This window comes from Suncus etruscus, chromosome 12, assembly GCF_024139225.1.
Source record: "Suncus etruscus isolate mSunEtr1 chromosome 12, mSunEtr1.pri.cur, whole genome shotgun sequence".
Classification (NCBI taxonomy): Eukaryota; Metazoa; Chordata; class Mammalia; order Eulipotyphla; family Soricidae; genus Suncus; species Suncus etruscus.
This window is the reverse complement of record NC_064859.1, coordinates 20,306,054-20,329,418: the sequence shown is the minus strand read 5'-3', so window position 1 is coordinate 20,329,418 and position 23,365 is coordinate 20,306,054. Positions and strand designations below refer to the sequence as shown.

General features: G+C 47.4%; 1 protein-coding gene across 1 annotated transcript in view; it reads right to left on the bottom strand.

Annotated features, from left to right (window-relative positions):
* The window catches only part of NPAS2 (neuronal PAS domain protein 2), a 166,623-nt gene that overhangs the window by 19,766 nt on the left and 123,492 nt on the right, over positions 1–23,365 (bottom strand). The window contains 9 exon segments of the mRNA XM_049785143.1: positions 162–308; positions 3,708–3,797; positions 5,961–6,055; positions 6,525–6,666; positions 8,566–8,650; positions 13,306–13,453; positions 16,280–16,386; positions 17,940–18,022; positions 18,583–18,698. Coding sequence (XP_049641100.1) covers positions 162–308; positions 3,708–3,797; positions 5,961–6,055; positions 6,525–6,666; positions 8,566–8,650; positions 13,306–13,453; positions 16,280–16,386; positions 17,940–18,022; positions 18,583–18,698 — 1,013 coding nt within the window.

Genomic DNA, 23,365 nt, shown 5'->3' with positions numbered 1-23,365 from the left:
AAATACGTATGTGTGGTGATTTCAAAATGTGGAATTTTATTTTACAGTCAGTGAGGGCCAGGGGCATCAGATCTACACAAGTACCTACCCACCCATCAGCTGCACATCACTTCACATGTGAAGTCCTGGCCCATTCCCTTACCCAGGGTCCTGCCCATTACCTGCACGCTGGGGTCCTGGACCAGGCACAGCTGCTCCTGGATTTTGTGTAGCTCCTCCTGCTGCCACCGGATGTTGGCCTGTAGGACCCGAGTCCGATGCTCCAGCTGGTCTTTGATGGTCTGGAACATGCTGAACTGGGCTGAGAACTTCCAGGTGGGGTAGAAGAACAGAACCAGAGAGTAACCCCACCAGAATCCTCTAGCAGAGCCCCACCAGGGATGCAGAAACCAGGTGGTGAGGAGGTCTACAGTGTTACTGGGGTTTTTGGGGAGCTTCCCCTGAATGGTCACAATGTCAAAACGAGCATCAGAGATACCCACCCTCAACCCCCACTTTTTCTGCATCTTGGGCAGGCAAACCAGCAGTCACTGTTCCCAGTTTTACAGCTATCCCAGATCTGATCCTGGCAAGCAAGGCTCTCTGTGGGTCTCATGAACAAGCTGAAATTTGGGGTGCTTCTTGTATCAAAGGAAACTTGCTAAAGTTTTCAATTAAATTTTTGTTGGTTTGTTTTGGGCCACACCCGGCGATGCTCAGGTGTTCCTCCCGCTATGCGCTCAGAAATCACTCCTGGCTTGGGGGACCATATAGGATGCCAGGGGATTGAACTAGGGGATTGAACTAGCTCGTCCTAGGCTAGCATGTGCAAGGCAGATGCCTTACTACTTGTGCCACTGCTCAGCCCCTTTAAGTTTTAAGACACCTGCCACCCTTGTCCATCTCAGGAAAGACTCAGTCAGCTTATGATTGGTGAAAGTGTCAGCTAATATTCTGAAAGGGCTGACAGAGACCGAAGAAGGGGCAAGCTGACTCAGGGCTCTAACAATGCAGCTCAGGAGCATATCTCGTGGGCTCTGACTCAGGAACATCCAGGGCCGTGTGCCAGGGACTTGATGTGAAGAGCAAGGGTCCAGGGCTAACTCAGGTCAACTCTCGAATCAAGCGAGGCTTCCCAACACAGGCCAAGGTCCCAGAGTTTTAGTCTGTGATATTCCTAAGGGTGGCGATTGGATAAAGAAAGAGATGGTGTCTTGCTGAGCGATTTTAGAATCATGATGTGAAGTCCAACTAGCTGTGCCCCTGATTGTGGATTTTATTTCCGCTTTCTCTGATGGTGCACAGAGATGGCAGTGATTGGGGGGCGGACCAGAAATACTTTATTTTCCTTCTCTTTTTTTCTTCCACTTTTCTCTTTTTTTTTTCACTCTTGTGGTTATTATTTAGAGATTTATTTTTATTTTTATTTGCCGGGTCCATTTTTTTCTTTTTTCTTCCATTTTACTTCTCTCTCTCTCTCTCTCTCTCTCTCTCTCTCTCTCTCTCTCTCTCTCTCTCTCTCTCTCTCTCTCTCTCTCTTCTTTCTTTTTTTGGTAGTTGTCACCAAATTTTTTTCTCCCTTTTTTCTTATCCTTTTTATCTCCAATGATGGTGGAATGGATGCTCAATCTACAACAAGCTGTAAAGTGGAGACCAGTTGCACTAGCATTCTGGGGGGTAAAGGAGGGCAATATGGGATGCATACTGGGAACAGGGGCAGAGGGAGGACAGCACTGGTGGTGGGAACGCCCCTCATTCATTGTCACTATGTACCATAAATGATGCAGTGAAAGTTTTGTAATGCACTTTGGTCACAAAAAAATAAAAAGCCCCAGAACTCATGGTTCTGTGTGGGATGGGTGTGACAAAAACTGTCTAGAAGCCTGCACTCTGTAAAAACCCTTCAAGACTCCAGTGATTACTGAGGAAAAGTGCTCCATGGTCAAATAACAAATCAGAATTCTCAAAGGGCATCACAAAATGCTCCGCCCACCTACCATTCTGTATTCTGAGATATTTTCAATCCAGACCCAGTAATTTATTTATTTATTTATTTTTGTTTTGGATTATACCCTGTGATGCTCAGGGATTATTCCTAGCTATGTGCTCAGCAATCACTCCTGGCTTGGGGACCATATGGGACACCGGGGATCAAACTGAGGTCCATCCTGGGTCAGTTGCATGCAAGGCAAACGCCCTACCACTGCACTATCACTCAGGTCCCAAGATCCAGGAATTTAAAGTCAGTCTCATTTCATGTGTCTTTGGGTTGAACAAGTTACTAATTTCATATCAAATGTACCTGTAAGTTCAAAGCAGGGAGAGGAAAACTTTTTTTTTGGTTTGGATTCAAGAGAATGAGTCTTCTTTTTTTTTTTTTTTTTTTTTTTTTTGGTTTTTGGGCCACACCCGGCAGTGCTCAGGGGTTACTCCTGGCTGTCTGCTCAGAAATAGTTCCTGGCAGGCACAGGGGAACCATATGGGACACTGGGATTCGAACCAACCACCTTTGATCCTGGATCAGCTGCTTGCAAGGCAAACGCTGCTGTGCTATCTCTCCAGGCCACAATGAGTCTTCTTTTAATTGGCCAAGAGTAGATAGCAGCTCCTCTAGTAGAAAGCAGGACCAACTCTAGCAAGTGTTCTTGTTACAGAAAGACATTTGCCAAATAGAACATGTGGACAAGCAGGAAGTCTGTGGCTTTAGAGTACCCTCTGACCCTAGGGCAGTGCTTCTCAATTATTTTCTGTCATGCCCCCCTTGGAAGAAGAAAACATTTTTCGCGCCCCCGCACAACTGTAAATAGTATATTTATTAAAAAAAACTTTAACCTGCAAAACGAAAATATATAAAACAATTTGAGCTGATTTTGTAATCAGAGGCGATGTCTGGATGAATGGCTCCAATGAGCACGTTTTGCAATGCATAGTTTTTCGAAGCGGGCTTTGAAGCAGGACACAGCAACTCTCAGCTCCAGAGACATACAGAGACATAAACATGGGGCTTAGCTTGTTATGACAGTGTTTGCCGAGGTCAAACGCGCCCCCCCCTTTACGGAGCCTCGCTCCCGCCTGGGGGGGCGCGCCCCACTATTTGAGAAGCACTGTCCTAGGGGAATAAAGGTCTGAATGATTGTCTTTCAGTCCCTTTTCTTCCAGCTGACCCTCTGCTTTCCTTTCAGCTCCTTCAGGCACAGCTCAAGGTCCTACTCCTGAAAGCCTCTCCAGACTTCTGGGCAGATTTCCTACCGGCTCTATCTAAGGAGTCACACCAGGTTCCTGTTTCCACAGCCCTGGCTCCAGTGAGCTCTGAGCATCCTGGCCCCATCTGTCACACTCATTCCAACACCCCCTGCCCCCCCCCCCCCGTTCCTCTCTGAGTGCTGGTGAAACCAGGGAGGAATCACTCAGCAAACCATGTTGCTCTTTGGCTTTGGGGAAATCAAATGCGATATTTATAATAACTGTCTCACGACTCCTTCAGGTAGAGCCATAAAAAAATTTGAGAGGAAGGGAGGGGGAAAAATGAAAAGAACATGGGGAACTGGTAAGAATGGCAGGAGGAATGATGGGCTGAGCCCCATGGTTCCACACCCCATTGGTGTGTTGGGACCCTAGTCTCCTTTCGGGGACCTTGGCTCAGCACATGACATACATAGTTGGTACCAATGACTGCAGTACATAATAGAAACCCCACACCCAGAATGGGTGGTGCCTTCCCTGCTCACCTGTGCCACAGGGCTGGGTGAGTTCCGAATGGTGGTCTGGGGTTGGAGTTGCTGTGTGAGGTCCCGAGTGGCTGGGGTGGCCAGGGGTCCCTGGGGAGGAAGTGACTGTTAGTAAGCATTGCTCTGGGTCCCTGACCAAACAGGGCATGCTCTGGCCTCACATACACATCCTTCCTGTTGTGCAGTAAGGAGCAGATTCTGGTGGGCTGAGCTGCTCTTGGGCCCAGAGTCTCTCCCAACCCATGGCTGGTCAGAGTATGACATCCCTGCAGTCAGGGCCCATGGTGTTTTGAAACCTCTGAGCCCACAGCTCTGCCCAGATCTCTTAGGTGTCTCCTGATCTAGATTGTGCCTTTGCTAGATCTGGGTGTCTGTTCCCACTTGATGGGGCTGTACAGACACCCAGCAGGGTTCTGCATGGGCCCCAGCACACCCTTCACAGGAGCTCATCCTGGCTCTGATGCTAGAGCAATATCATAGTATCAACAGACTGCCTGGATCCTGGGGGGTGGGAGCACTGAGTCACCAAATATAGCCCCTGTCACTGGGGGAAGACAATATTTAAGTGTATAGGGGATGGGCCCTGAGCATCAAGGACTTAGAGTTTTGGGAAGAAGGAAGGAAACAGTGTTTCTGTAGCAATTCCCCAAAGGCCTCAGTGCTGGGGGTCTACACAGACCCTTCTGAGCAGTTAGCTCAGACTGCAAGAGAAAAGGACAACTAAAGATGATGTTTTGTTTTGTTTTGGGACCACACCTGGCAGTGCTCAGGGTTTCTCCTGGCTCTGGGCTCAGGAATCACTCCTGGTGGGCCGTAGGCAAGCATATGGGATGCCTGAATAGAACCAGGGTTGGCTGTGTGCAAGGCAAATGCCCTCCCCATTGTGCTATTGCTCTGGCTCCTGAAAGATGTTTTTGAGTGAGGAGTCTTTGGCCTGGGGCTGGTCCATGACTGGTTTTGTTTCTCTAGCTGGGGGTGAACACAGAGGTGGTGCCAGTATCAGAGAGGCCCTGGCCGGGGGCCCTCAAAGACTGCACTGCCAGATTTGACCAACAGATTCTATTGCAGGTGGCCATGGACTTCCAGGACCAGGCCCAGAGCCTGTGGAAATTTCTATCTGGGAAACACCAGCTAGAAATTCCTATGATCCTGGCACTGTGCTGAGCGACCTGGCACTTTTCCTGCATGTCTGTGGGGAGGTAGCTCTCCTGGGCCCAGTCTGCTTTGTCCACTTGGTCAACCAAGTATGGATACCCAGGGACAGAGCTGTAAGGCCTGTGACACCCAGCACAGAGGAACTCTCCCCATGAGCCTTTACTGAGTCTTGGTTGTTTGTTTTTCACTTTAGGGCCACACACAGGGCTTACTCCTGGCACTGCACTGTTGGATCTCTGTTGGCTTGCTCAGGGCATCAATGCTGTGGATTGAATCCGGGTTGGCCACATGCAAGGCAAATAAATACTCTACCTGCTGTACTATTGCTCTGGCTTTCTGCCTGAATTCCTGACCCAGAATCTGTGCATAAGAAAAAGGATGGCGCTTTATAGTCGGAGTTTGGCAGGGTTTTGGCAGGCAATACACGTGAGCCAGTGTGTGTGCTTTCAGAGGTTCTGGAAAGGTTTGGCATCTGTCAGGGACAATGCCCACTAGCTGCAGAGGTGCCTTTGTATGAGCCTTTCTCTACCATTTCATTGAACAAATATGGCCCCCACGGACAGATACACTAGCCAGGCACCCGCCCATACCTAGCTTCTTGCCCATAGGGTTAGAACTTTGTCTTCAAAAGTGTTTGGACTTTAATTCTTATGAACATTCACCCATGTTAGCATGGCCCTACCCACTCTCATGCCTTCCCACAACCTGCCTTTTGATCCCCTCAATCTCTAAGTTATTTATTTATTTTTTAAATTCTATTATTATTATTATTATTATTATTATTATTATTATTATTATTATTATTATTATTTGTTTGATGTTTGGGTCACACCCGGCGGCACTCAGGGTTACTCCTGGCTCTGCACTCAGAAATTGCCCCTGGCAGGCTTGGGGGACCATCTGGTATGTCAGGAATCGAACCCAGATCTGTCCTAGGTTGGCTGTGCTCAAGGCAAACGCCTACCACTGTGTTATCACTCCAGCCCCTCAATCTCTAAATTAGTACTGCTCTCTGGGACGATGCAGCCACATTGGTGGTATGCAAGCCTGTCACCCAGGAGCATCCCCTGACCAGGAAGGGTGGGTTTGTGCACGTACCGGCATTGTGGCTGACTGGCTAAGCCCCGGCACGGAGAGGTCTGATCTTGGCAAAGCCGTGGTGCTGGCTTCAGCCATCAGCTTGCTCGGAGTGGCTGTGAAAAAGCAACAAACTCTCTTTCTGCCTCACCCGACTCTTGCAAGGGCTTTCTTGTGAAAAGGAGGGTGATATGAAAAGGGGCATGTGTGAGAGGTGGGCTTGGTTGCAACCTGCCAGGACGAAAGCCCAGCACGAAGGCGCAGTTGAGCCACACCGTTTCCAGTCAGGCCTGGGAGGAGGTGACCCCTGGCAGCCACCCCGACTTTATTCCCCCCACAGGGCTCAACCCCCAGACTACTCAGGTCCCTCCCTAGTGAGTGAACCTGGTTCAATTACACTCCATACATCACTCTCCAGGAGAGGAGCTGGATTAGCAGAGACAGAAGGCAGGAGGTCAGTGGCCAAGAAAGAGAAGTCTGAGTCCCCCGTCCCCCAGAGCAACATGTGTCCTCCTTGGAACCCTGAGCCCTGCCTGCCTGGGTCCAAAGGTAGATGCTCCCACCCATCTGCAGGGTCATACTCACAGGTGGGTTCGGACATGGCCGTATGCAAAGACTTGTGGGAAGTTCTTGAGGATGCTGATGGTGAGTGACTGGTGCTAAGGCCAGAGGTGCCCATGTCAAGGGCAGCCAGGTGCTGCTGAGGGTCCAGGCTTGAACCTTTCTCCTGAAAACACATGCACGTACACACACACATATGCATGGACACACACAAACATTCACATTTCAGCAATGAGATGACAGGAGTGAATTGTGACTCTAAATATGCAAAAAAATTGGAAACTTGTTGAAAAAAAATACCACATTGTTTAGAAACAATCTCCCAGCACATTATGGTGAAGATATATGAAGATGCATATATTTATGTGTAAATAAATATATTTATCATCTGGGTACCTGAATATTGGGATTCTAGTTAGTTGTGCTCTCTCTCTTTGGACTGTGATTTGGGGGGGGGTGTTGGGCCACACCCAGCAGCTCTCAGGGGTTTCTCCTGGCTCTGTACTCAGAAATTGTTCCTCAAAGGCTCAAGGGACCATATGAGATGCCAGAAAGTAAACCCAGGTTGGCTGTGTACGAGGCAAATGTCCTACTATTGTGCTATCACACTGGCCCTGTACAGTGATTTTTTCCCCCCAGATATTTGTTTGTTTTTGAGCCACACCTGGTGGTGGTTTACTCTTGGTTCTGCACTAAAGAGTCATTTCTGGTGATGCTCGGAGGACCATAGAGGATGCTAGGGATTGAACCCAGGTTGGTTGCATGCAAGGCAAACGCCCTCCCTGCTGTGCTATCATTCTGGCCCCATCACTAGGTTTATTTTAAAGAGAAAGAACATGATCTTAGGAGGCAGGTTCAAGTCTAGTCCTAGAAGGATGGTGAGAACATTGGCCACTCTGGCCCAGGACCTGCTGTTGGGTATCAGAGCCTGCACATGGCTATGCTTTCTTTTGTGTCATGGTTCTGGTGAAAGTGGACAGACATGTGGGGCTAGGTCAGAATGATGACCTTGGTGACAGATGACCTTGGTGCAAAAGGAAACAAAAAGGGTGTGACTGGAGTTGAGGCCTACCTGGAGACAGGTGTGGTGTCAGCGTGTCCCCAGATCAGACCCTTGAGAGTGGGGTTTGTTGACCAAACATATGCTCCAGGTAGCAAAGAAATTAGCTGAGCAGTGTGAGTAAATGCGGAAAAACTCACACAGCCCTTTCCTGTGGCTGCTGTGCTCGTTATGTCCAAGTGTGGGGATTTGTCCATGACCCACAGCCTGAAAAGCCCCCATTTTCTCTTCTTGAGCAGAGGATATAGGTCAGCTATGCTGGCTTAGGTGAATGACCAGTCCCTCCCTTTCCTGCTTTCTCTCCTTTTCTTCCCGTTTATGTGTATAAGCTTCAAAACTTGGCTCTGATCTACCTACCAATGCATGAGGTCCAGGATAGGGCTGGCCAGAGGGGACCAGACAGCTTCGATTGTGGGAGGACGGCCAGTCTGGCCTTCAAGAAGGACATTCTTTCCCTAGAAACCGCTGCTCAACAAGGCTGCTAACAGAGTCCTGCAGGCCTAGAGAGTGGTGGCAGGAGAGTGTGGTGGAGCAGGGGAAGAGAGACAGAGGGTTCATGCCTCTGTGAGTCAGTGAACAGTTGCATAGAAGCTTTGAGATCAGTCCTGTACCCCTCGGTACAGTGTTTTGGAAGAACAAGATTGCCATGAGGGATAAGTAAGCAAATATGGGATTGGTAGTAAAGCAGCTCAAGAAATAGAACTTTTTTTGTTTGTTTGTTTGTTTGTTTGGGTCATACCCGGCTGTGCTCAGGGGTTACTCTGGCTCTGTGCTCAGAAATCACTCCTGGCAGGCTCAGGGGACCATATGGGATGCCGAGATTTGAACCACCGACCTTCTGCATACAAGGCAAATGCCTTACCTCCACGCTATCTCTCTGGCCCCAAGAAATAGAACTTTTACTAAGGTGGACATATTTAAAAATACTCCTTATTGTACACTGTTTATATTATAAAGCTCCCAATAGGCTCTTGGCCTTTGTGGGCCTGGCAGGGATTCGCCTACCTTCAGTCCTGTGGGATGGGCATCCTCGGACGGTGGGTCTTCCAAAGCCAGCTCTTGTCGCCGCTCTACACGGACATCTGCATAACTGGACAGGGAAAATCAGGGGGGCCATTCCAGGGTGACAGTGTCAGAAAGGCATCTCGTGAGAGACCCACCCCTAAATACCTGCCACCCTGGGGGCCAGACCTGGAACTTGGTTGAGAAAGGGAGTTTTCAGGATGCTTAAATCCTACTGGAGTGATTCTTTTTTTTTTTTTTTTTAAATTTTGTTTTTGGGTCACTCCAGGAGCCGATCAGGGGTTACTCCTGGCTCTACACTCAGAAATTGCTCCTGGCAGGCACGGGAGACCATATGGGATGCTGGGATTCAAACCACTGTCTGTCCTGGGTTGACCACATACAAGACAAGAGCCCTGTGCTACCTCTCCAGCCCCTGGAGTGATTCTTTTTATTTATTTATTTTTTTTAGGCTAGTCAAGTGAAGCAGTGGGAGTGGAGGAGGAACAAAGAAATCTATAACTGGCTGTGATCAATTAACTATAAACACCACTGCATTCCGACCAGCCCCTAGAGTGATTCTTAATGCTACATTCCAGTACCTTTTTTTTTTTTTTTTTTTTTTTGGTTTTTGGGCCACACCCTGTGACGCTCAGGGGTTACTCCTGGCTATGCGCTCAGAAGTTGCTCCTGGCTTCTTGGGGGACCATATGGGACGCCGGGGGATCGAACCGAGGTCCATCCTAGACTAGCGCAGGCAAGGCAGGCACCTTACCTCCAGTGCCACCGCCTGGCCCTGTACATTCCAGTACCTTTTAAGGAGACATTTGTTCTTACTTCGCCATGCACTCCACATCCAACAAATTATCTTAAAAATATATGTGTATATATATATATGTATATGTACATATTATATATGTTTGGGTTTTGGGTCACACACAGCAGTGCTCAGGGGTTACTTCCGCATTTGTGCTCAGGAATTACTCCTGGTGGTGCTTGGGATCAAATGAGATGCTGGGGTGTTAGATTACAGTTTATTTTACCTAAAACAAAGATTATCCCTGGTTCCTTTGTATGTTTGTTTATACCTTGGATTTACCCCAAAACAGAGATTGTCTTACTTGTAAACCTGGGTGGGCTGGCTCAGGATAGCCTGAGCTATCTGTTTTTAGTGCCCCTCCCAGAAGTGGTCTTTGTAGTCAATAAAAACAGCAGTTCTGGCAGGCAGCTGGCTCTCCATAAGAGGTAGAAGACTGCCAGACTACATATGTTTCACCCCAGCCTGTTTGGATTACTTCTTGTGTGACCCTGCTTTAGACTCATTCACCTGGGTTTGGAGATACAGCATGTGGTTGGTTTTACACTGAAGCATCGAACCTGGGTTAGCTGTGTGCATGGCAGGGACCATCCCCACTGTATTATTGTTCAAGCCATCTAAAAACATATTTTCATTCAGAGAAGAATCTTCAACCTCTAACCAAAGAGCTTAATAAAAACTAGAAGCCATTCTTAAAACCTTTTCAGTTTGGACTGTGCAAGTAGAAACAAATGAGCTGACTTTGTTGGTTCTTAAAACCTTTAGAAAATGTTCTCTCCAATGAGCTTACAACTCGCCAGACATACATGCTGCTGAGTCCATGGACCCACTTTACAAAAATGCATGTGTAGGACTGGAGAAATAGCACAGTGGTAGGGCATTTGCCTTGCAAGCTGTTGGCCTAGGACTGATTGTAGTTAGAATCCCAGCATCTCCTATGGCCCCCTGAGCCTGCCAGGAGCGATATCTGAGCACAGTGCCAGGAGTAACCCCTGAGTGTGAGGTGCCACCAGGTGTGGCCCAAAAACCAAAAAAAAAAAAAAAAAAAGCATGTGTAAATCCATGTAGTTGGGGTGGCCTTGTCTCTGTGGGGGCATGGACAGAGATATTCTAAGATTTGGGAGGTTCTAAGATTTAGAGAAAGAAGAAGAAAAACAGAATATCAGACCAGAGTCTGAGGAAGGAGACACTATTAATACTAGCTACTATTAATATTAACTACTAGTAGTGGAGCTTTCCTTGGGGACACTTGAGCAAAGGCCTCCAGGTGGTAGCAGGGAGTGAATCAGAACCACTGTCTGCTGCAGGCCCTGGGTGGGCTGAGAAGTACGAAAGGAGGCCCCAACAGAGGATGAAGGGTGTGATGGCCAGGGCCACTGGCCAAGGACACAAGGACATGAGTGCTGTTCCTCACCCTTCTCTCCCACTGAGTATAGTAGAGAGCATCCTTGTTGGCTCTATATACCTCAACGCACATGTGTATCTCCCTTCAGTAGCTACCTACCACCTACCTATCAACTACCATCTCCTGTTCCCTATCTCAACACTGTATAGATGGGTAGTGTCTATTTATGTATTCATCTACCTCTGACCAACATTATACATATCTATAAGAATAGAATGCTTCTGATTTGTATTGATATCTAAACCATATATAGATTGATATCTAAACTAAATAAATGATTATCTATTATTATTGATCTATTATCAAACTGTAGTGTATATCTATGTAATGTAGCATGTCTATCTGTTGTAGGTAATCTAATGAAGAGTATCTATGAATGGAGAGTATCTATGTCTAGCTAGTAATCTACTCATTATCTGTTGTCTGTAGTTAAATGAAGTGTATATGTAGAAAATCTGTATTTATCTAGTTTTGTATGTATGTGTATGTACAGTATTTATGTCAATCTGGTTACATCTAGCACATCATACACATATATAAAATAAATGCGTTTGTGTATCTCTATCAATTTGCTGTAAATACATATAGATATACCCATCAAATGCACTTCTACTTCTGCTCTCCTCAGATGATGTTCTCTTCTCATCCAGCTCTAAATTATGGAACCAACGAGCTCAATGGGCTGAGCACATGCTTAGCACACAGAAGGCCTGTTCCCTATGCCAGGAGCACCCTGGAACAGGGGAGAGTAGCATCGTGTATGGCCCCCCAAAACAAAATAACCCCCCAAATAGATTCCTGTCCTTAACAATCCTGTAGTCTGAGGGAAGCGAAGAGATTAGATATATCGACTGGACCGGCCAGTATAATGGAGAAGGCATTTGATTACATGCAGCTGATCTGAGTTTGATTCCTGGCTTTACATACAATCTCCCCCCCCCCCCCCCAATCCCATCAGGACTCATCCCTGAGCACAGACTATCAGAGCTAAGTCCTGAGCATACTGCAAAACATGGCCAGACCAAACTAAAAACAAACAAATAAGAATCCAAACCAGGGCCCGGAGAGATAGCACAGCGGTGTTTTTTTTTTGTTTTGTTTTTTGGTTTTTGGGCCACACCTGGTAATGCTCAGGGGTTACTCCTGGCTATGCGCTCAGAAGTTGCTCCTGGCTTGGGGGACCATATAGGACACCGTGGGCCGTTCAAGGCTAGGGCAGGCAAGGCAGGCACCTTACCTCTAGTGCCACCGCCCTGCCCCGCACAGTGGTGTTTGCCTTGCAAGCAGCTGATCCAGGACCTAAGGTGAAGGTGGTAGGTTCGAATCCTGGTGTCCCATATGGTTCCCCCCCCCCCCCCCCGTGCCTGCCAGGAGCTATTTCTTTTTTTGTTTTGTTTTGTTTTTGTTTTGTTTTGTTTTTGGGCCACACCCAGTGTCGCTCAGAGGTTACTCCTGGCTATGCGCTCAGAAGTCGCTCCTGGCTTGGGGGACCATATGCGACGCCGGAGGGGGGAGGGGAGGGGATCGAACTGCGGTCCGTCTAGGCTAGCGCAGGTAAGGCAGGCACCTTACCTCTAGCGCCACCGCCCGGCCCCTAGGAGCTATTTCTGAGCAGACAGCCAGGAGTAACCCCTGAGCACCGCCGGGTGTGGCCCAAAAACAAAAAAACAAAACAAAACAAAAAAAGAATCCAAACCAGGGGCTGGAGAGATAGCATGGAGGTAAGGTGTTTGCCTTTCATGCAGAAGGATGGTAGTTCGAATCCCTGCATCCCATATGGTCCCCTGCCAGGGGCGATTTCTGAGCATAGAGCCAGGAGTAACCCGAGTGCTGCTGGTTGTAACCCAAAAGGAAAAAAAAAAAAAGAAACCAAACCAAACCAAGAACCCAACCCAGCTAAAAGACCTGTCTCCTTCCTTCACAGACTCAGTGATCCTGCCTCCCAACCCTGCCACTCCTGCACACAGGGAGACCCCTAGGGCACCAGGAACCTCTCCCTCCATCAGCCTGTCTCTTCTGAATAGCACCCCAATCTTAAAACCAAGGAGACCAGATGTTTGAGCTACTCAGAGGCAAAATTTAAACTTTCTTTTCCAAACAGGACAAGGGGAGATGACTCAGTGGCTGGAGATGAGAAAGAATATTAAGTGGGTGAGTCAAGATTTTGCTTCCTGGGGCCGGAGAGATAGCATGGAGGTAAGGCATTTGCCTTGCATGCAGAAGGACGGTGGTTCGAATCCCGGCATCCCATATGGTCCCCAGAGCCTGCCAGGAGTGATTTCTGAGTGTAGAACCAGGAGTAACCCCTGAGCGCTGCCGGGTATGACCCAAAAGTCAAAGAAAAAAGATTTTGCTTTCTGAAATTCCTTTCTAAGGAAGATCTGAGTATCAAGTGGTCCTGAGGAGACAAAGGCTGATTAAATGGTTGCACCAAGAGAATTTCAGCTGGGAGAGGGGACTAGGCAAGTTCCGGGCAGGAACTGAGTGCTGGGTGAGTGAGGCGGTGGGTCTGACCCCCTACCTGACGACTGAGTGTGTACACACGATGAATTCAGGCTTGGAGTTCCACTGGTGGTAGGTGATGTAGTAGTGAGTCTGCAGCCAGATCCACTGCTGTCCTTTGGTCAGAAACCGGTAACAGCAAGACTTCCCTTTGCCAAACTGCATTACTATGGGGAAAAGCAAATGTGTGAGTTGTCTCCTGCAGAAGGAACTCTGTCTGCCTGTAGGGTTACTGTGAAGGAGATAGACTTGCAAGGAAAAAGCACCAAACTGTGGGGCTCTAGGTTCTGAATATGGGTGGGAAAAGCCATTTTGTAAAAGGCTCTCTGTTCTGACCTCTTAGGCTTCTCTTTCTCAAGCCTAAGTTTCCATTTGACACTGCCCCGAGATATCTGGCCATACCAAGTAGCCTATCTGAAAAGGACATAATGGAGTTACCCTAGACAACAGCCAATTGTTTTAAAGATCATCAGAAACTAGACCCTCCTCTTCCTATATAAACCCCTGTTGGGGGGTTGCCTACTGCCGGAGGTGGCCCTGGCTAGCCATTTTGGGGGCTGTGGCTGACAGAATACAGTCTTGCTTTGCTTTATTCTCATCCTTTGACTCCAAATTCTAACAAAACCCAGATGGTTTTCCCCAGTTGGGCTGATAATCTTTTGGGGAGGAGTCCAGAGGGACTTGGGGACTATCTCCCTCCCCCATTAATGCAAGAGATTGCTCCTGACCCTGGTTTAGGGCCAAGAACTGAGAGTCCTTCAAGCATGTTGAAACATGTGTTCTAGCCTCCTGTACTCTTTATAGCCTATGCTATGCAGTTCTATTTAGGTGATGCTCAGGATAGTGGCACATGACACTAGAAACACAATCCAATTGCTTTTTGAATTCTCAAGCTTTATGAGATCCTTAAGTAAGGGCAGATCTACTCAGGGTCCCATAATGGAGTTCAATCAGAAAGAGAGGGGCCGGAGAGATAGCACAGTGGTAGGGTGTTTGCCATGTATGTGGCCAACCTGGATTCCAGCATTCCGTATGGTCCCCCAGCCTGCCAGGGGCAATTTCTGAGTACAGAGCCAGGAGTAACCCCTGAGCACCGTTGGTGTGGCCCAAAACTAATCAATCAATCAATAAAGTTTAAAGAAAGAAGAGGCTGGTGCTCACTTTGCTGGAGGGGCAGGAGAGATTCAGACACTGGATTGAGAGTTGGAGGGAAAGAGATCTGACTATTAGCCGCTTCTGGACAAGCCAGGAGCTGTAAGCCAGCAGTGTGCTTTTAGTTCACATGGTTCACATGGTTCTAAAATAACAGTGGGCTAGAGACAACCCCTAACCTCCAATCTTAGGGCTACCATGGGACTGCAAAAAGGCCCCAGCAGGGAAAGCTGTTGTGAGCTTCTCTGGAGTACCCAGAATGAATAAGCAGAATGAATGTTGGGTTATTCACCTGGGAAGGCCAGCAAATGGGAAATGAGTCCAGAGAAGAAAACATTTTGGTCTCTGTTGCTGACTGCCTGGAAGTCTGTGTCTCTTTATGCAACACAGAAAATTATAGCTTGGGGAGGGGGCAGCGTAGTACAGCAGGGAGGGTGTTTGCCATGTGGCCAACCTGGGTTTAATCCTGACATCCCATATGATCTCCTGAGCACCTCCAGGAGTGATTTACTGAGTGCAGAGCCAGGAGTAACCCTTGAGTACTGTTGGGTATGGCTCCTAAACCAAACCAAACCAAACCAAACAAAAAACCTTGGCTAGTAGGTTATGGCTACAGAAGGACTGACTTGGAGAACACGAGGCTGAAGAACTCTCAGAAGAACATGAGAGTGTCGAGATGTGGGCTGGATGGGGTGAGAATGTCTTGCCCAAATGCAGGCACAGTATTCAGAAGACCAAGGCAGCCTATATCTTTCTTCTCTCCTAGAATATCCAGGGGAACCTGAAGCCCACTGGGATAGCCATGCTTGTCAGGTTTTTAAAGGCCCACAAGTCACCTGTAAAACTTGGTCATTTGTAAGTTCCGAATCTGGGAACCTGGGGCTTGAGGAGGGGAGCCTTTTTTAGAGATATGTCTAGGACCCTTTGTGTTGTTTGCTTGTTTGTTTTGTTTTTGGGCCATACCCAGTGATATTCAGGGGGTTACTTCTAGCTCTGTGCTCAGGAATCATTTCTGGCAGGCTCAGGGGACCATATGGGATGCTGGGGATCAAACCCAGGTCAGCCATCTGCAAGGCAAATGTTCCTGCTGCTGTGCTATTGCTCCAGCCTTGTGTCTGGGACCCTTATAAGGAGGAGGCTTCTCCAAGGAATGAGAGTTTAAAGATTCACCTCAATGATCACGGAGCACCCTGAAGGAGCTTCTAGTTCCCTCAGCTACAGGAGCAGCAGAGCCAGCCAGAGCATGGTCAAATACAAGGCTGGTCACTGAGAGCCTGGGTTGGGATGATCAGAAATATTCTCGGGATGACGCCAAACCAAGAGGATCTGGAGTAGTAACTCTGATTCTCAGGGGCTCATGCCTGATTCTTTTAGACTATTCTCCCTTCCACAATCTCTTCAACATGTCCCCATATTCTGCTGCTCCCCAGGATGAGTACCCAATTCCTGCATTCATTTCTACCATGTCCCAAGTTCTGCTCCTTCATAGGAGACTCCCAGGATGATATTCCGGATCTCAGCTAGAACCTTGTCTGCAGTTTCTCTCCCATAACAGTGCTGTGTCTGATGATGCCACAGAGGTGGTGTGTGTGTGTGTGTGTGTGTGTGTGTGTGTGTGTGTGTGTGTGTGTGTGTGTGTGTGTGTGTGTATGTAGACATTTCTTCCAGGTGCTGGCCAAGCTCAGAGACAGTGCAGATGAGGACCTGGATCACACACTGAGATCATTTCAGAGGAAAAAAGAGTCTCTGAACTCCCCAAGCATGTGGCCTTCCAAGGCCTGGGAGCCCTAGCCAGGCTGGAGACAGAGAACCACCCCTGATAAGGTATCTTGGGGACTCACAGTGCTGGTGGCACCTTGCCAGGAGCTCCAGGTCATCGATGTGGTAGTAGTCATAGCCCGAGGTGCCCAGGACTTCAAAGGGCAGGTATCCAATGATGGGTGGGGCCCTGCCGAGGACAAGGGGGACTCTGTCTGCCAAGGGCTCCCGGGAAGAAACCCATGGCACTGCCGGGTCCCAACAGCCTCCAACCTAGAACCAGCCTTGGGTCTCTAGAACAAGGCAGAAACTGGGTTCCAGGATCAGCCCTGAAATCCCCAGACAAGGCAAGCATGGTGCTCCACAGGTCGGAAAGGGAAAGGTTGCCTTTTTCAAAAGTGCTTCTTGTTTAGGGTTTCTGTCTTTTTTTTGAGGGGTACTTAGGTACTCATTGTCCTTGGCTCAACTAGGCCCAAGTAACAATCAACATTAACATTACTGAATCATTTGAAACAGCTATAAATGAATGGAGACCAGAGCCAAGGTGTGTTTAAAGGGCAGAGAACAGGTAGCTCTAGTTCTACCCATTCTAGGTCTAATTGAAGGTAAAAAATACACACCACAGAGAATGGCACATATCACAAAGAATGAGAATAAACAGTGTTGGCGGGGATGTGGAGAGAAAGGAACTCTTATCCACTGCTGGTGGGAATGCCGTCTAATTCAACCTTTATGGAAAGCGATATGGAGATTCCTCCAAAAACTTGAAATCGAGCTCCCATACGATCCAGCTATACCACTCCTAGGAATATACCCTAGGAACACAAAAATACAATACAAAAACCCCTTCCTTACACCTATATTCATTGCAGCACTATTTACCATAGTAAATAGTAAAAATGCCCTTCAACAGACGAATGGCTAAAGAAACTGTGCTACATATACACAATGGAATATTATGCAGCTGTCAGGAGAGATAAAGTCATGAAATTTTCCTATACATGGATGTACACGGAATCTATTATGCTGAGAGAAATAAGTCAGAGAGAGAGAGAGAAAAACGCAGAATGGTCTCACTCATCTATGGGTTTTAAGAAAAATGAAAGACATTCTTGCAATAATAATTTTCAGACACAAAAGAGAAAAGAGCTGGAAGTTCCAGCTCACCTCAGGAAGCTCACTAGAAAGAGTGATGATTTTAGTTAGAGAAATAACTACATTTCGAACTGTCCTAATAATGAGAATGTATGAGGGAAATGGAGAGCCTGTTTAGAGTACAGGCGGGGGTCGGGTGGGGAGGAGGGAGACTTGGGACATTGGTGATGGGAATGTTGCACTGGTGATGGTGGTGTTCTTTACATGACTGAAACCCAAACACAATCATGTATGTAATCAAGGTGTTCAAATAAAATTAAAAAAATCTGAAAAAAAAGAAAATAAATTATATTAGCATTTAAAAAAAAATACAACCCAGTGTTGTAAATATGGAAAATAGAACTTAAGAACTGAGCATGTTGAGAGAGGCAGGAATTTTTCTTTTCCTTGTTCTGCTCCTGCAGGGGTGGGTCTCAAGAGGGGTGAGGGTGGGACCTCTTGCCCTGGGTTTCTCATTTGGCTGTGAACTTTTCTTTCTACTTTGTTCATGGTCCTGCTTGAACTCTCTTGCTCATGGGGCACATTGGCTCATATAGACAAACACTGGAAAGAACCCAACCCCAACACTGTCTTCCCCCCGACACACACCTGTGATCCAGAAACAGAAATTTCCATTCCAAGCTATGCCTTGAAGTGAATTCCTCTAAAGGTTCATCAACTATGCACATCTCCTGCAGGTGAAGAAAAAATAGAGGTTGCTTGGGCAACTCACTTGAGGCTCGCTCAAGAAGAATCTCATCTTTGAGCACAAATCTCCAGGTTGTTGGCTGCATTCTATAGCTAATTTCACCATTATCTGATACTACATTTATTTCTCAAGCTGGGGGAAAATACCCAGCAGTTGGAATGTCACACCACCCTCTTCCCATGACCTAGAAGGGTGGCGATGTAGAAATGGCTTTGTGACTGTATCTGAGCTCTGGACCCAGCATAACACAGTCCCTTTTGGAGTGGAGTTCCCAAAATGAGAGATATTCACAGCTTCTCCATTACAATACCTAGCTGTTATGGCAGCCCGCCTCAGGGGTGTACATGTTGGTGAGAAGGAAACACAAGGCCAAGTCACAAAATAGCACCATCCTTGCAGGCTGAGTGGAAATTCTACATTGTACTGCAGGTCAGAACCACAAGTAAGGACAGAGTGTGGTTGTCATGGGGCAGAAGCAGACCTGAGAATGTTCTCTATCCCAGAGGTAAGAGTTCTGTGCCCTGTCTCCCCCCAGGTACTTGCCTTCAGGAACTGTGGTGTGGCCAGACGGACGGTGGCTATGAAACAGGCTTCCTTCCCTACTGGCAGCCGGCAGGATCTTGAGAGAGTGTTGTTGAAGCCATTGCAGGAGCTAGGCACTGGGGGTGGGGACACATGGGGGTCAGTGCTGCAGTCTCCGCCAGCTCACACACACAGACATTAGTCTTCATACACAGGTGGTCATCCTGTTTCTTCTACTCTCATCTGCGTCTCTGTTGGGGCCACATCCAGCTTTGCTGTGCAGGGGATAAAACTTGGGACTCCCAGGCCTGGAGAGATAGCACAGCGGCATTTGCCTTGCAAGCAGCCGATCCAGGACCAAAGGTGGTTGGTTCGAATCCCGGTGTCCCATATGGTCCCCCGTGCTTGCCAGGAGCGATTTCTGAGCAGACAGTCAGGAGTAACCCCTGAGCACCGCCGGGTGTGGCCCAGAACCAAACCAAACCAAACCAAAACAAAACAAAACAAAAAACTTGGGACTCCCACCTGCAAAGCTCAGTCCCTGAATCATTTCCCAGACCCCAAACCCTTCACTTCATGACAACCCAGAGAGTGATTGCTCCTATTTTCACACTGATGAAGGAACAGAGGCAGGGATGGGAGAAGTGACCAGCACATGGAAGGAGAGCTGAGCCAGAAGGGGACATGCGTTTGTGACACCACTCCAGAATCACTTGGCTGATCATTGTGGAAAATATTCCACAAAGGGCAAAGAGTCCCATTCTGTGTGGAGAGGCTGAAACTGCCTTGAGACAGTTTTCCCCTAAGCATTATGATTTCTTTTGTTTGTTTGTTTGTTTATTTTTTGTTTTTGTGTCACACCAGCAGTGCTCAGGAGTTACTCCTGGCTCTACGCTCAGAAATTGCTCCTGGTGGGGCTATAGAGAGATAGCATGGAGGTAATTTGCCTTGCATGCAGAAGGTTGGTGGTTTGAATCCCGGCATCCCATATGGTCCCCGAGCCTGCCAGGAGTGATTTCTGAGCATAGAGCCAGGAGTAAACCCTTAGTGCCACTGGGTGTGACCCAAAAACCAAAAAAAAAAGAAAGAAAGAAAGAAAGAAATTGCAATTGCTCCTGGCAGTCTCAGGGGACCATATGGCATGCCAGGATTCGAATCACCATCCTTCTGCATGCAAGGCAAACACCCTGTCTCCATGCTATCTCTCCGGCCCCCAGCATTATGACTTCTAATACTGTTAATCAGTATTAAATAGAACATTCCTGCATGGGGGAGAGGTAAGAAAACAAAAGAACTGTCCAGCACTAAAGCCAGAGTGTCTGCTTCCTTCCACTTTTGTCCGGGCCCCCCACTCCCCTTCCTAAACCCCTTTTCTCCCCATAGCCATTCCTTCTGAAGACAGTTCTTGGGTTCCTTCTACTGCTGTTGGGCATTTGTTATTCTGGCTCTGTTTCTATCGGGATGAATTTGAGAGAGAGTCTGTGTCTGACCCTTTCGCCCTGAGTGATTCCACTCAGCATGATGCTCTCTGGATCCAGCTGTAAGCAGTAAAGTGCATGACTGGATGTTGCCTTTCCTTACAGCCAAGAAGCCTTCAGCTGCATCAGGTGGTGTTTTTAGGTGGGCTCACTGAGTGTAGTGTTTCTTGATGGGGAGTTCAGGAAGAGGAGTGACATCCTAGCATATACAAGTTTCCTGTCTCTCTGGGCATGGTGCAGCACCCTCCCCGGAACTTGAGGGCTTCTACACCGAGTTCTCTCAGGGGTGAGGTTGAGGCACTTGGAAAACAATCACCCACTTCATCAGATCCCCAGGGCTGCAGTGTCCAGGTCAAGAGTCACAGGTGACAAAAACTACTCACTTATGTGCAGTTGACCCTGGCAGGTAGGGAAGACATGGCTCTCCTCATCAGATGAGTGATGAGACAGAACCATACGTGAGAAAATGTGAGAAAAATCACCTCATGTTGTCTATGGAATTCTCAGGCTTCACAACACAAGCTATTCCCCGGAACCTCCCAGATATGAGAGTTCAGGATTGGGGTTTGGGGCCCTTATTAAATCCCCCCCAGGGTTCCTCAAAACACAAGGGGAGTGGAGCCTCATGCTAGACAAATTTCCATACCTCTTTCTTTACAAAAAGTATTTATTCTATTTCACACAGGAAGTATATTCTAAAACTGAAATTTCCAAGACTTTGGTTTTAGCCTACTGATAAAGTCTTCTTTTCTACGCTTGTAGAGTTTACAATGTGGTCTTCAGTCTCTAATATGAATACGTTTATTGTGTTAATAAATAAAACTACTCCGTGATGTTGAGTTCTCCGAGCCAGGAGTGATCCCTGAACACAGAGCCAGGAGTAACTCCTGAGCACCTCTGAGTATGGCCCCAAACCAAAAAAAATAAAAAAGGAAAACAGCAGCAGCAACAAAAATAAAAACAAAAACCTACTCTCTGAGTGCATTTATGTAAATACTAAAATATTATTTTTGAGGCTGGAATGCATAGTGGCAAGGGTGTTTGCCCTGCCTGTGGCCGACCTGGGATCCACCCTGACATCCCATATGGTTCCCTGAGTCTGCCAGGAGTAATTCCTGAGCACAGAGTCAGGTTGCCAGGTGTGGCCCAAAAACCAAAAAAAAAAAAAAATGCTTACTTCTGAACATGAATATAAAAAAGTGAAAGGAGGTCCAGAGCAATAGCGCAGCAGTAGGGCTTTTGCCTAGAATGCGGCAGAACCAGGACAGACCTCAGTCAATCCTTTGTGTCCCATATGGTCCCACAAATCAGGAGCCATTTCTGAGTGTAGAGCCAGGAGTAACCCCTGAAAGTCACCAGGGTGGCCTCAAAACAAACAAACAAAAAATAAAAAAAAAAGTGAAAGAAAAAAACAGTGATTTTTCTGGACTTTACCTGACAGGCCAGAGGTGAACATGGAGACTAGGTGCAGTTTTGTAGTATTTATGCTGACCTGGTGCTTGCCAGTACATCCTGGCAGTCCTCTGGTGACCTCTAAGATTTTTCAAGCTGAAAATGTTCCCATGGGGCAAAGTTCAGCTGATATGATCATCTTCATGTACTTAATAAACCAGATACTTTATAGAAGAGCCTGGATGCGGAGCAAACACCTTTTCCAAAAAAGCTTCCAACCAACCCTAGACAGCTGAGGGTAAATCCAGGTTGACAGCATGTCAAAGAACTGTCACCAGAGGCCAAGGCAAAACCATAGCAAAGAAACTAGAAAGGGTCTGCCTTTGTGAGGACTGTCCTCGTACATGTCTGCTCCCATAAAAGGAGCAAACTGCTCCCTGGCCCTTCTTGGACAAAGAACTTCTTGGCTACTTTTCCCAAGGTGATTTCAAACCATTAATTAAGAACCTCTATTAATTGATCCCTGAATCACCACTGGCTCCTGGTATTGACACAGCCCTCTGGGATCAGCTCTGACCCCTTGAGACCTGTCCCTTCCCAGTTACTCCCCCCACTTGTGAGACAGGCACTAGTGAGTCTTTCCTGCAACACATCCCATGCTTCTCACAATTTCTCTGCCTTCAGTGGGAAGGAATCAGAGCTAGTGTTTTCCTGAGCTCCTCCATCTGGCTGTCCTTCACTCATCAGGTGCACAAAGGGTCCCTTAAGGGGTGACAGCACCGTTCACACCAATCACAGACTTGACAGAGTCTTTCTGGGCCTTGCCAGTAGCTTCCACACAGACCTGGAGATCTCAAATGGCTTCTTCTCTGCAGCCCTGTGCCGTGATGGGTTAACCCATGCAAGGCAAATGCCTTAACTGCTACACTATCCCTCTGGCCCTAGGAGCTTTGTATTTTTATTTATTTATTATTTATGGTTTTTTTTTTTTTTTTTTTGGCTTTTGGTTCACACCCAGTGGCGCTCAGAAGTTACTCCTGGCTCTATGCTCAGAATCACTCCTGGCAGGCTCAGGGGACCATATGGGGATTCGAACAACCGACCGTCTGCATGTAAGGCAAACACCTTACTTCCATGCTATCTCTCCGGCCCCCCCTAGGAGCTTTTTAATTGTCGTTTTTAATTGCACAGATGTTCATATCTACAGACAGCTCCCTTATGTAGAATAGTTTTCTTTCCCTTCATAAATTCCCAGGGCCAGCGCTGGTTGTGGCTCTCAGCTGGCTCCCTGGCCCAGGGTGGCAGATTCACAAAAGAGTGCCCACACATGCACACACCGTGTGGCACCAGCACACACTGGCCAAAGCAATGTTGAAAGCCTTGCCAAGGCTGAAGGAAGATGAAGATCCTGGAGCCCATTTATGAGTTACTTTCAAAATGTTTGTCTGAGAGTGTTAGGATATTGAAGAAAAAAAAAAAACACTTCTGTGAATTCATGAGACATTTCCCACTAATTGAGCACTATTTTTAGATTCCCTTTTCTCTTTGTGCTGACTGGTGCATTCCAGTGTGTTCTGAAAAACCAGGTTCCTGGGTTCCTGAGAGAAAAAATAATAGCAAAATAAAGCACCCATGATTCAGCCTGGGCACTGCCTAACCCACTGGGCAATGTCTGTATCTTCTTTTCTTCCTGCCAGTTCTGTTCGGCTCAGGGATGAGGGAGTGGTTCATGGAAGATGCTGGAAAGAAGCTGAGTGTCCCATGAAGAAGTTGGGGGTTTGTAATCTACCGGGTTGAAAAATTACCCTCAAGGGAAAATAAAAACCTACTGAAATTTCTTCCTTCCCTCAGCACTTGTTAAACACATGAGTTTGGGGGCTATGAGGGCGTAGAAGGCTACAGTGTCACTGACAAGGTAGAGGGTTCCAAGGACA